Here is a 13,175-nt window from a genome sequence, read left to right as displayed (position 1 = left end):
GAGACGGCGGATGGCCGATGAGTGAGGTTGGGGTAGCACCTTGGACGGATTAGTTAGCCTAGGGCCTACAATTTCGCTTGGTGGCAATTAAATTTAATGTTTTAATTACGTCTGGATATAAACAATACAAAACTCAATTTTGTCATAAGCAATAATATTTCATACATAGTCAATTTTGTTCTGTTTCGCATTTTAAAAGTTTGACGTTTCGTCCTAAAAAAGTGGGGCAAAACGTCCACCGCGCAAAAATATACCTCTATAAAAAGTAAAAAAAAAAAAAAAAACCGTCCCCCCGCCCCTGAAAATTTATGAGGGTGTGACGCTTAACAAGTATATTTTTTTATTTGGCCTAATAGTTATTGTCTCAGATGTAGGGCTACTACAGGTCATAAAATGCTACTTTAATCATCATAAAAAAATCATTAGCGTAGATCAATCGCGGCAGAAACCAACATAGTCAATAGTTGACCATCTACAAACATCATGCCACCAAAGAACGCGCGAAAGAAGCGTAGTAGCCAACAAGGTTAAATGTCGTTGCACATGTGCAGTAAACAATATATTAGGCACGCGACCGTTTCGTTGTTACCATGCGGTTAATTAAACTGTAACATTGTGGGCGGTCCGCGGTCTGTCGGCGAGAGTCAAGGAACCCTTGATCTCACGTCGATGCATATCCTTCTATTCTTTAATCCATGGATGGGTCTAATAATGGTTGAAGTACGTTGTAAATTGTGTAAATGAATAGGTGTCATATTGGCTGATAATTAAAATATGTAATTTAGATACTGAAACCCCCCCCCCCCCCTCTCTCTCTCCTTTCACCACCCCAGCCACCATCAACAAACCTTAACTCCTCCCCTGGACAGTTCAAATTTAGTACCTTTTCCTAGTACAATCCAATAATAGGCTACTTCATTACGCTAGTATTTTCGCTCCTCCTACCCCTACAAACACACCCCAGATACACTGGGTGATGTGTTGAAGCCGGTTGCAGTACAAATTATGTTATTATCACTCCCAACCCATAATCCCTCAGTGGCAGTTTTCAAATGTAGTTTAAAACATTCCAAATACAGTTTCGGTCATGGTGATAGGCCTACATCCCCACTCCAAACTCCCATCCGCTTCCCAGGGATGATTAAATACATTTTCCAACCACAATTCTGGTGTAAGCAAAATCCCCACTATCCCCTGAACCCAAATCCTATCTCCCAACCCCACTCTCTCACAATTGACGTTTTTTTCTTGGAGGATTGGTGATGTAGTTGAACACAGTAACAGTAAACAACATGTGTATGTTCACACAGGTATGGATGTCTGTAATGAGACAATCCAAGAGACCGATACATAGCATGGACATGGTTAAAGTACTTTGCTAAATGTGTAATTGAATAGGTGTCATATTGGTTAATGAATAAAATGTGTATATCTATATCTATATTTCCCCAAACGCCTTGCTGAGGATAATTCAAATACTGTAAAACTTTTGTAGTATATATTTTACGATTCGATAGCCTACAACCCCAAGCCCTAGCTAAAATGTGACATCACAAACCACCACACCACCCACCCCTCCCACAAAAACCCCAGGAGTCGGGGGAATTTTTTTAAATGTAGTTTAAAACCTTCCGGGTACAATTGCCATCATTTTGATACCCCATACGTATGGTTACGTGCAGAAAGAGAAATTTGTATAACGAACAAACATCGAAAGTGGGGGTTTTGACCACATTTTGTTCCCTAACTTGGATCCTAGGTGGCGGATGATGTTGAAATATAGCTTAGAACATTCCCGGTACAATTGTGGTCATTTTGATACCCCATATGTAAGATTACGTGCAGTAACAAAATTTTGTATAACGAACAAACAGACAAACAAACAAACAGACAAGCTCTCTCACTTATAATATAGATACGTCAGGGCTGGTATACGGCTATGTACAGTGGAATCATACAATAACCTGCCCTGACGGCTGACAAATAATAAATGTCTTATTTGTCATACGTCAGGGCAGGTATACGACTATGTACAGTGGAATAATAAAATACCTGCCCTGAAGGATGACAAATAATAAATGTCTTATTTGTCATACGTCAGGGCAGGTGTACGGCTATGTACAGTGGAATCATACAATACCTGCCCTGAAGGATGACAAATAATCAATATCTTATTTGTCATATACGTCAGGGCTGGTATACGGCTATGTACAGTGGAATCATACAATAACCTGCCCTGACGGCTGACAAATAATAAATGTCTTATCTGTCATACGTCAGGGCAGGTACGGCTATGTACAGTGGATTTGCCGGAATCATAGTAGGCATAGATTAGTATTCGTTTACGTTGATTCTCCTTTTTCCTACAGCATAAACATAACCCGTCTTTTTCAAAAATGTTTGGTAGGCCTACACTTTAATTCCATGTATATTAACCTATATAGCTGTGGGATGTCTTGGAAAGCGATATACATATATTTAAGTACAGTACTGTAATACGGTATAAAATAAGCGACGTGTGAGTAAATACTGCATGGCCGGACCGCAAGTAAAATACGATACATATATGATGACGTAGTAAATATGTACACATGCGTAGAAGATCTCATGGATTGGAGTAGGGAGATTTAGATCCTTCCTTGTGTGGATGGCCGGATCACAAAACAATATTATTTTGCAAAGTTACATAAGCTATTGATGGCGCTGTTGTAACAGAAGTTAATCAAAATGGCGGCCTTAAGAAATCCCACAAAATTTCTACGTATAAGTACTGCAGTTTTAAGTCCAAAGGTAAACAAATCATATATTATTTTAATTTATATAGTTGGTCAGTTATATTTAAAAGAAAGTTATGTATTCGTGTATTATTTACCCCACCGGCGTTTTGTCTGCACACCTCGCCGACAGTACGCATGCCGGGCGGCCACGGTCGGTCAGTTGATAGGCCGCCGCCTAGGGGTAATGAGTATATTTAGTAGGCCTAGCCTAGGTCAATACTGAAACACTGCCTGGTACTAGTAGCAGAACATTTTGTAATGGGACTTGTTATGTCATACTAGTATTTATACTATTTATTATGTCTGGACTCCTAGCTAGTACTAGTAGACTAAACTAGCCTAGCCTAGTAGTAGGCCTAGCCTAGGCCTATTTAGTATTTATAATAATAACTGTTAATTGTTTTTATCAGTCAAATTTATCAACTGCTCGATTATCAAGAAGTAAGAAATTGGTAAGTTAATTAAATTATTATTACCCTTTTCACAATATGAAAAAAAATATTGATCGATGACGAACAATGCTGTGCAGGGAAGCATTCTTCCATATCGTGGAAAAGTTCAATCAAAATGAGTCTTCTTTCATTTGATTTAATAATAATATTAATATTCTCCGTTTACTAATTTAAACGATACGCCTATAGGCGGCAAATGAATGAAACTTAATCAACCTGTCATAGGAGAGGAAATTATATTCAAATTGAAAGGGTAGGAGTTTATAATACCTCTTTTTGGATATTTATTTTCACAGGCACTTGGAGCTTTAGGTGCTGCAACTGCAGGAGCTGCTGGCCTTGCAACTGCTCTTACTATTGCAGTTTCAGCTGATGATGCCATTCTTCATCCTCCAAAGTTCCCATGGTCCCATAGGGGCATGTTTCAATCATTGGACCACTCAAGGTAAAGTCAAGTTTGATCAGTTTATGACGCTATGACTGCGTGCATCTCACAAATCCTTAGATCACCGTAAAACCTTGAAAAGAAGCCCATTTTTTGTACTCTTGGGTGGGCTTCTTTACAAGATGGGCTTCTTTTCAGGGATACAGGCTACTTTCAAGATTACTTTCGCAAACTAAAGAATGCTGTATTTTGTGAATTGTTACTACAATAATAGGATTTCATAGACATATACCTACCAATTTTATTTATTTTCTGATCCAAATATCATTTTAAACTGTCAAATAAATTAAATCTGCATCACAAGTTATCTGGCATTAAATCACTTGTGTTCCTTTGATATTCAAATAGTCTAAAAAAGAAGCCCATATTCTCTTGAAAAGAGGCCATACTCTTGAAAAGAAGCCCATACTCTTGAAAAGAAGCCCATACTCTTTTGAAAAGAAGCCCATACTCTTGAAAAGAAGCCCATACTCTTGAAAAGAAGCCCATACTCTCTTGAAAAGAAGCCCATACTCTCTACAAAAAACCCCATACTCTCTTGAAAAGAAACCCATACTCTCTTGAAAAGAAGCCCATATTCTCTTGAAAAGAAGCCCATATTTTCTTCAAAAGAAGCCCATGCTCTCTTGAAAAGAAGCCCATACTCTCTTGAAAAGAAGCCCATATTCTCTTGAAAAGAAGCCCATATTTTCTTTAAAAGAAGCCCATATTCTCTTGAAAAGAAGCCCATACTCTCTTGAAAAGAAGCCCATACTCTCTTGAAAAGAAGCCCATATTCTCTTGAAAAGAAGCCCATACTCTCTTGAAAAGAAGCCCATATTCTCTTGAAAAGAAGCCCATACTCTCTTGAAAAGAAGCCCATACTCTCTTGAAAAGAAGCCCATATTCTCTTGAAAAAAAGCCCATATTTTCTTGAAAAGAAGCCCATACTCTCTTGAAAAGAAGCCCATACTCTCTTGAAAAGAAACCCATACTCTTTGAAAAGAAACCCATACTCTCTTGAAAAGAAGCCCATACTCTTGAAAAGAAGCCCATACTCTCTTGAAAAGAAACCAATATTCTCTTGAAATGAAGCCCAATGAGCTTGATTTAGAGCTTCTTTTCTTACGTTTGCAGACCAAAGAGGAAGGCTGCTTTTCGAGGTTTTACTGTATTCTACTTAAATAGAATGTGTTTCAATGGTTTTCTTTTTTTCTCAGTGTACGACGAGGCTATCAGGTATACAAAGACGTTTGTTCAGCCTGCCATAGCATGAATTTCTTAGCTTTCCGTAATTTAATCGGAGTATCACACACAGAGGCAGAAGCTAAGACAATTGCTGAAGAGGTATGTATGCTCTTTTGAAAAATAGCTTCAAATTTAAATTCAAATAAACGTTGGCTGATAAATCCTGGGCTCTAAACTATGTTTTATTATAGTATATGATCAAAGATGGTCCAGATGATACAGGGGAGATGTTTGAACGACCTGGCAAGCTCTCCGACTACTTTCCAAATCCGTACAAGAATGAAGAAGAAGCTAGAGCAGCAAACAGTGGTGTGTACATGACTATGAATATCTTTAGGTTTCTAAAAAGTTCAGTTATTCAAAACCTTTTATAAAGTTTTGGATTTTTTTGTAATTATGCTAGACATTGTGTCCCCCTAATAGAGGTGTCCTCTGAATAAGGATACCCCTATTTAAGGTTCGATAGTATTCTAAAAACACTAAAAAAAAATTAAACTGAATTTAGTTGAATGGAATAAGTCATCATCAACACCTTCCCATAAAGGCAGTTTCTAACATTTTTCACTGTAAGTAAACAAATATTTTAAAAAGCTATAAATTTCCATTCTCTTTTGTTTCATAGGTGCTTTACCCCCGGATTTAAGTTACATAGCTCTTGCCCGTCATGGCAGTGAGGATTACTTATATGCTATACTGACGGGATACTGCGATCCCCCAGCAGGTGTTGAGGTCCGTGAAGGCCTTTACTATCACCCATACTTCCCTGGACAAGCTATAGCTATGGCTCCAGCACTATATAATGAAATTATTGAATATGAAGATGGTATGTGCGTTTATATTTAATCGTGTATATGGTGTAAGAGTGTATTAATTACATTCAAGATTGCAACCGCTCACAGGCTTTCTTTCTGCTGCCAAAAATATACTGTATAAAATACTGTTGTTTAGGTTTCGTTTCTCCAAGTCTGTTCAAATAGTTTTTTCCTGCAACTAGTTGCCCGCTGTGTCCATTTGAGAACTTCCTGAGGACATTCTCCAAATACCTCATCCTGTATTACATTCAATTTGTGTGTTAATGTCGCTACAGCATGTTTCCTTGAATCACACGCAACCCAAAATAACAGACTTAAACTTTACAATGAAAATTAGCAAAATCAACACTAGTCATTAATCTATCATGTTTAGATAGGGATTTGAGATTTGTTAAACCAATGTCAACTATCTTTATTAATGGTCTATTAAGACCACTAAAAGGTTGCTATTCCTAGTAGGCCTACCTAACACTTAACAGTCCCATATTAAAAATTAAAGATTGATTAATGACTTTAAAGAATTTTCAGCAGATAACTTAACCATATAAAACTCCTAGAAAGTAGGAAGCCTTTTGCAATTTTCCTCCTTCCCCTTTATTGACATTGGTATGTTTTATCTATTTCATTTCAGGTACTCCAGCTACCTTAAGTCAACTTGCCAAGGATGTTTGCACATTCCTACGGTGGGCCGCTGAACCAGAACATGACACACGCAAATTGATGGGAATTAAGGTAAAAATCAAATTACTAAAGTTACTATAGATGAAATTAAGAGAATACAAATTAATACAAGGCATAGTAGTAGATTAATTGCTTCTATCCCCAGCCTAGCTCATGACATTTTTTCCCTATTTTTGGAAAAAGAAACTTCCTGTAAAAATCCTGGCTAGACTTAACAATACTTGGGTTTATCCTGTTTGTTTATAGAAAAAGGGAGAAGTGAAATTTGTGTAAAACATAGATTGAAAAAAAAATTAAAAAGATCAATTTGACAAAAAAAAATGTGATGTGCCCAAATATGGTAGTATTTAATATTATTATTATTATTTTAGATGTTGATGATAATGAGCGTACTTATAGGAGGTGCATTTTACATGAAAAAGTCGAGATGGTCCGTACTGAAAACAAGAAAAATTGCATACAAGCCACCGGCATAATGTTAATTATGAATAGAAATAGACTTTGTTTGATGCGGAATTTCAATATACACGGTAACTGAACATGAAATTGTTAAATCTATTCCAAATTTTACACAAAAATTATAATTTCAATGCTACTTACACATTAAACAAATTTCTATATTACTTAACTGTCATACAGATCACTTTTAAAAATAGATTTAACAAAAACATGTACTATTTACCTGTTGTAAATTGTAAATGAGCTTCAAAGCAATTATTAATATGGAATGGCAGAACATCTAATAATTTTTAAAATTCTAAATACAGTTTGTTAAACATGTCATTCTCAACGTGCATTCATTATTCTAATATCCATATTAATTGTACAGTATAGTTTATTATTCTCAATTTGTAGACAATCGTTACATCTTCTGTTAAAACAGTAGGAGTCATTCAAGACAAAAATGTTTAAAAACACAATGAAATAAAACAATCTTTTAAAAAATTATTAATTTTAAAACTGGAGTTTCCTTTTAATGTATAACATATTTAAATACTGTATCTAATGAAAATGGAGTTATTTTATTGTGCTATAATTTTACCAATTCGGCTAAAAATTTAGTATGAAACATAAACAATTTCAGTAAATGTTACCATTAATTACCTCAAAAGCTGTGAACATTCTCAATAGATGACTATGATAATTAATTGTTTACTATGACGTCTAAAGTCTAAAAAAAGTTATTAAAGGTAACAATAATTCTAACAATATTAATATTCGATATTTCGATTAAGTTAACACATACTTGGTTGGTTAGAAATAGAAAAAATTAGTTGCCTGATATTCATATCTAAGTATCTTCTGTTACTAACGTGTTTTTCTACAATCTACACAACAATTTGTTAACACTGAATTCTCTCAGTCATAGAATATTGATGTGTACAGAGTTAGTGATTGACATGCAATAAAGTGAGCGTTTGGTGTTAAATATATTGAAATTAGTTTTTGTTAATTGGATACGTCACTGAATGCGTGATTTGAGGGTCCACGCCGCGCCAATCGATCTACGCGAAAAATGAAACATTGACGTTTGATTTGCCGGCGCCAAGACCGTGCCGGAAACAGGTGGGAGCAGTTATTTTCCATTTTTCTACACAATGTTATGAATCGCTACTTTTGCTTTGTACTTTGTGCTCTATATATTGTATGCATTCATTGACACATGGAATGATAAATATTGGCAACTTTTACTAACTGTAATCCCATCCTATTTTTTTCTGTACTAACTAACGGTCCCCCCCCCCCCCCCCGTCACACACAAACTAGAAATTCATACCCCAATGTTTTTATATATTTAGGAAAATTGCCAAGGAATAACCATAAGCGAATTCATTCACTATCCTTAAAGGTGGCAATCCTGTTCACAAGACCAACATACACACGATGCTCTACGTACACAAGTCTTATAAGTCTTTGGAAGTGGGGTTAGCAAGCATCATAGCCACCAAGCCACAAATCCACTCCTCGCACATGTTGAACATGATGTTTACGTTGCTCAGCTCCAATGCCCAATAAGTAGTAGTCTATATATTTAACAAAAAATGTTCTATAGAACCATTTTTTTTATTTACCATCTCCGATATATTATACTACTAACGCACGATAATGCAACTAACGACTTTCCATTTTAAACTTTCGGCCTAGTTATTGGGAAATTGTGGAAATTACAAAATGGGTATCTCCTTCCCGTTTAGATACAATGTTTAATTAAAACTTGAGTACAGAGCCTCTATAGTAAAAGTACGTCGTTCATTTTAACAGCTTGTCGTTGTGTCGTGAAGCATCAATTTAGTTTAGTGTTTAGTGGTAGAATTCTCGTAGAAACTATTGTCTTCTCTGCGTTATCTACCAAGTGTTCTTGGCAACTCTATAGCGATGCAATGGGGTTTGGGATCTTAAGAATTGAAACCGATGTCAAATAATTCCAAACAACATCAACAAAACAAAACAATATTTGATTGGAAAATATTGAATTGAACAGTCAGAAATGTGCAATAATATCCATCGAAGGGGATACACGAGGACTCGTATGGTTATCTTCAGCCCCGTCAGTATTGAATTTTAAAAGGGTAGCTCGAAAATGGATGGCAGAATAAGTTGTTAAGTTTGGACACAAAAAAATGTTCTCAAATATGATAGTGGGACGACATCGTGTTCATAATGTCACATCACATTGTGTTGTCACATACATTTTGATAGTACGTGAAACAGAGCTTTAGAAACACAATTTCTTAAACTTTTCTCTACGGCGGCTGACTAACATACCGTTATTAAAATAAAACACTCCTAAAAACTGATATGATTAATTCAGTTTTGAGTTGATTCATCGTATAAACGTTTTCCTGTTTTAATAGATACACTCTGAAGCATGGTACGCTAAATGTATTCGGTTCATTCACATTTGTATTCTAAATATTCTGTAATATTCTTTTGTTAAGTACAGTATTGTTATTTACCTCGCACAATAATAAAGTTACAGAACTTTTTTAAAAGCGCATAAAAAAGTAACTATATATAATTCTTTAATAGCATGGTATGAAGACAGTGTAGTTGCTAGAAATTATAAATATAGAAGTTATAAATATTATATATTTTGTATTAGTGACGATGATAGGACAGATATACTCAAGAAAAAACACCACCATACTAATACTTTGTTTATTAAATACTATAGGGCCTATAATGAAATGTTATCTCACTCTTCCCAGGTTTCCACGGAACCTCAATTTAAAGAAAAACAAGTTATATGTTATTATTTTGTAGTTTTAATGTGAAATCAATAAACGAATGTATTATATAATCATACAATGATAACATTAACTAATAATAAATATTAACAACACAGTATCGATTAATACGTAGGCCTATACGAAAAGGGTGTTATTTTTTACACATTAACATAAAAATAACCAAAAACTTTCTAAAATCTCCACATCATTAAAACGGTTTTTACAAACCAGTTTGGCATTCATGACGTCATGGCGAACCTGTTAACGGAAATGTTATAATCACCTCATCCTCTAAAAAAGACTGATTCGGGTATCTCTATCAGCTTACTAATAACAAACTTTTGAACCTAAACTTCTGAGGCGCCGGTTAAATGCCCAGTATGTCGAGGGTTTTTTCCAAAGCCTAGAGTATTCTCCCTAGGTTCAGAATTATTCTGGCACGGGACATTATTAAATAACTATTAAAAATTAATAACAACAATATCATATCATTCTATTTGATTAAACATTGGAATCTGTATAACAATAATAAGTTTTTACACCCATTTTTTTCACACAACGACACATTCTTTTTAAAATTTATTTTTTCCCTTTTTTTCAACAAGATGCCTGCATCTGTCAATGGTTATTGTGATATTTACATTGTTTGAAATCATATGACTTATATTCTTTTACATTAGAGGAGGGAACAATTAATATCAGCTGTTCTTTCTATTTTGAGCGGATACAGGTCGGTCACAATTAGTCATCAATTTGGTGTATTAACCATTTCCATGATAAAGCAACCATATTACCTTAATGAAGGGTTTCTGTGTGGTGAAATCTGTACCTCCAAATCAAATCTTAATTAAAACATAATTTCCGCATTGTAGATAACATGATATATAGGCCTTATTTATATTGTTATTTTACTTGTCACTGTGAAAAAAAGAAGAAATACTTATCGAACTTCTCTATTTCCCTTCTACTAAATGCCATGAATAAAACTATGATTAATGTATTAGATTTAAACATATTTATATTTTTATTCCAACCAAAACAAAGAAAAACGTATAGATAGATGAATCAACCAAACTACAGCCATTTTACAAGGAAATACATTCATGTGTACTTTAGCAAAACGAGAAACCTACATTTACATACAGTAATATCCCCAGTAATTTCCAGTACACCAAATGGCGAAAGAAGTGACTCAATCAAAAAAAAGAAAATTCAAACGTCAACGACCGACATAAAGCAATGTTAATGTCTCATTAAGTTCCATTGTGTTGGTACATCATTGTCCTTAATTATTAAGGATTGTATTGCTTTTAATTAAACATTTTTCACAACGAACATTATTAATAATCTATATTCATTCATCTCACAGGCTTTGTCAATTTATGGTATTATCATACCATCTTCTGTCTTCTGAGACTCTCCTTTATTTTTGTCTTTCTTGTTTCGTCGGATATTTGGCATTTTGAAACGTGATTTCTTCTCTGGTGAATTAGCTGCTTCTTTTTCTTGCAATGCTTCATCGACACCTATAAAACAAATTTATATTAACTTCACAGAAAAAAAAGTTACATCAACTACTGTTAACTTAACCGCTACAAACCTCATTTTAATATGCCATCTTTGTTTGTATTGATGAATTGAACATCGGTCCATTTGCTTAATAATGTTGTTGAAATTAAATGCATTCACCATAATATAACCCCTAAACCTCTGTATAAACAAACTAGTTTCACAAAAAAAGTGTGATATCCCCAATTCTTATGGTATCATCTTGTCCATGGGCACATCACATTTTTTATCACATAAAATTTGATGTAGACAGAGCTTAAGGGAGACACCCAGGATCCAACCAGTGCCCCTATCGTGGATGTCGCCTGAATAGGTGTTCTCCGTAGTTTTGTTAGAAGTTAATATAGTATACGCATAATGAATAGTGCGTACTATTGCACGCCATGTGACCCACAATCGTTCAATCAAATGACAGTAATTTATTTAGGTGTTATATAATTTAAAATATATAAACCATGGCACTTACTTGCTGGATATCTGGACTGTATCGGATACAATCCCTTAACTGGCATGTTAATGTTTCTTTTTACTACGCCCCTGTGTGTACCCTTGTCACATGTATTACAGTAGAAGTAAACAGCAGTTCCAATAACCAATGCAACTATAACCAGTGCAGGCAAGAGTACTCCAACGATCAGTATCATGTAAGGAAAGTCGGGACGATCAAAATCTTAAAATAAACAAAACGAAGTTAATATTTTCCTTTTTGTATGCATGATGATTTTAAATTCATATCAAGAGACCGCGGCTATTGTGTGTTTCGTCGTGGGCCCCTGCTGTCTTTCTTTGCATGTTTACTATTCTAATCATTTTTGTACAAATAATGCAATTCAGCGATTTATGCTGTGTTGTATTTTCTTTTGTGATAAAATAAAGATACCGAACCCGTTGAGCAAATTGCTTATTAAGGCATCTTTATTAATATTTCAATACAAGCTAACATTTAGTTTAGGTCCAAGATACATTACCTTTTCAATGCATTTAGGAGAATTAAATTCGGTGATTAATTTTAAAATGATGGAAAGGACTAACTCGTTAGACTTGAATATTGACGTTTTAGTCATGCTTGTCAATATAGTGAGTTCCACTTCTCCCTGATGTTTTTGAAAGTGTTTATTTGATGTTATGTCAATACGCGGATTAATTAAAATGATTGAAATTCATCTGGATCTGACTAAACATCCATGACTAATGGATGGATGGAGCATGTATAAAAGTGTTAGCTATTGTTTCAAAATGCCTACTACTATCAGTACGATAGGCCTACTGTAAAATGAAACAAAAAAAAACATTATATAGGGCCTATGCCTCAAAATGTGTGTGTGTGGTTTTGTTTTTAAATTTAGAGTATCAGTGGAATCCAGAGGCAAAAAGTGGTATATCATAAAACGAAGGTTCTTTCAGGCGACACGTACGTTCATCACGAATAAACTCTTTTCCAACATTTGTTAACTTCTTTTTACTTTTGTTTGCGTCTGGTCATGTCAAAATTATAATGAATACAGATTGAAGAATGAAGTTAAACATGTTTGAACAACAAAGGATGACATATTATGTGAAGACTGTTATGTGTTAATGTCACTGCCTCGATCCTTTAAATACAAGTGACACACGACAAGAAGCAAACAGTGTATACAGTAGGCATATACTTCTATCTTTTCCACACCCACGATATTGTTCATAACAAACCTACCTTGTGCATGAACTTGTTGTAAACAAATATTCCAAAGAAAAATGTAAAAGCCATAATTCTTGACATTCTGTTGAAGCATGTTCGGTGTTTTGTTGCTATCTGTAAAGTGGAATTCAGTTCACCTATCACATGCGCTTCAACGAAAGTCACACTACCTTCTGTAATTTTGCACAAAAATATGTAATTTGCCGATTTTCAATTTAATTCTTGTGGTCAATGTTCCTCATAATACAGTACATCCGTTTGCAAGTTGCAAAGAAATTACAAAGGATATGAAGTATGTTCCTCT

General features: G+C 34.7%; 2 protein-coding genes across 3 annotated transcripts; one reads left to right on the top strand and one right to left on the bottom strand.

The window, feature by feature from the left end:
• Positions 1–2,659: 2,659 nt before the first annotated feature.
• Positions 2,660–7,827, top strand: LOC140056247 (cytochrome c1, heme protein, mitochondrial-like). Of its 2 annotated transcripts, XM_072101550.1 has the most exons (8): positions 2,660–2,790; positions 3,188–3,229; positions 3,526–3,674; positions 4,874–5,000; positions 5,093–5,210; positions 5,524–5,724; positions 6,345–6,445; positions 6,766–7,827. In XM_072101550.1, exons 1-8 carry the CDS (start codon positions 2,728–2,730, stop codon positions 6,868–6,870), a joined length of 906 nt encoding a protein of 301 aa, XP_071957651.1. In that variant the 5' UTR covers positions 2,660–2,727; the 3' UTR covers positions 6,871–7,827. The 2 variants fall into 2 exon arrangements, with proteins under 2 accessions (XP_071957651.1, XP_071957652.1); XM_072101551.1 differs by lacking the exon at positions 3,188–3,229 and having other exon boundaries at positions 2,704–2,790.
• Positions 7,828–9,716: 1,889 nt separating this feature from the next.
• On the bottom strand, positions 9,717–13,122 carry LOC140056763 (uncharacterized). The gene is made up of 3 exons (XM_072102238.1): positions 12,887–13,122; positions 11,660–11,863; positions 9,717–11,150 (listed from the first exon to the last, which is right to left on the bottom strand). Exons 1-3 carry the CDS (start codon positions 12,963–12,965, stop codon positions 11,005–11,007), a joined length of 429 nt encoding a protein of 142 aa, XP_071958339.1. The 5' UTR covers positions 12,966–13,122; the 3' UTR covers positions 9,717–11,004.
• Positions 13,123–13,175: the final 53 nt, after the last annotated feature.

Source organism: Antedon mediterranea, chromosome 8, assembly GCF_964355755.1.
Source record: "Antedon mediterranea chromosome 8, ecAntMedi1.1, whole genome shotgun sequence".
Lineage (NCBI taxonomy): Eukaryota > Metazoa > Echinodermata > Crinoidea > Comatulida > Antedonidae > Antedon > Antedon mediterranea.
The sequence above is the reverse complement of the archived record's forward strand: the minus strand, read 5'-3'. Positions and strand labels throughout refer to the sequence as shown.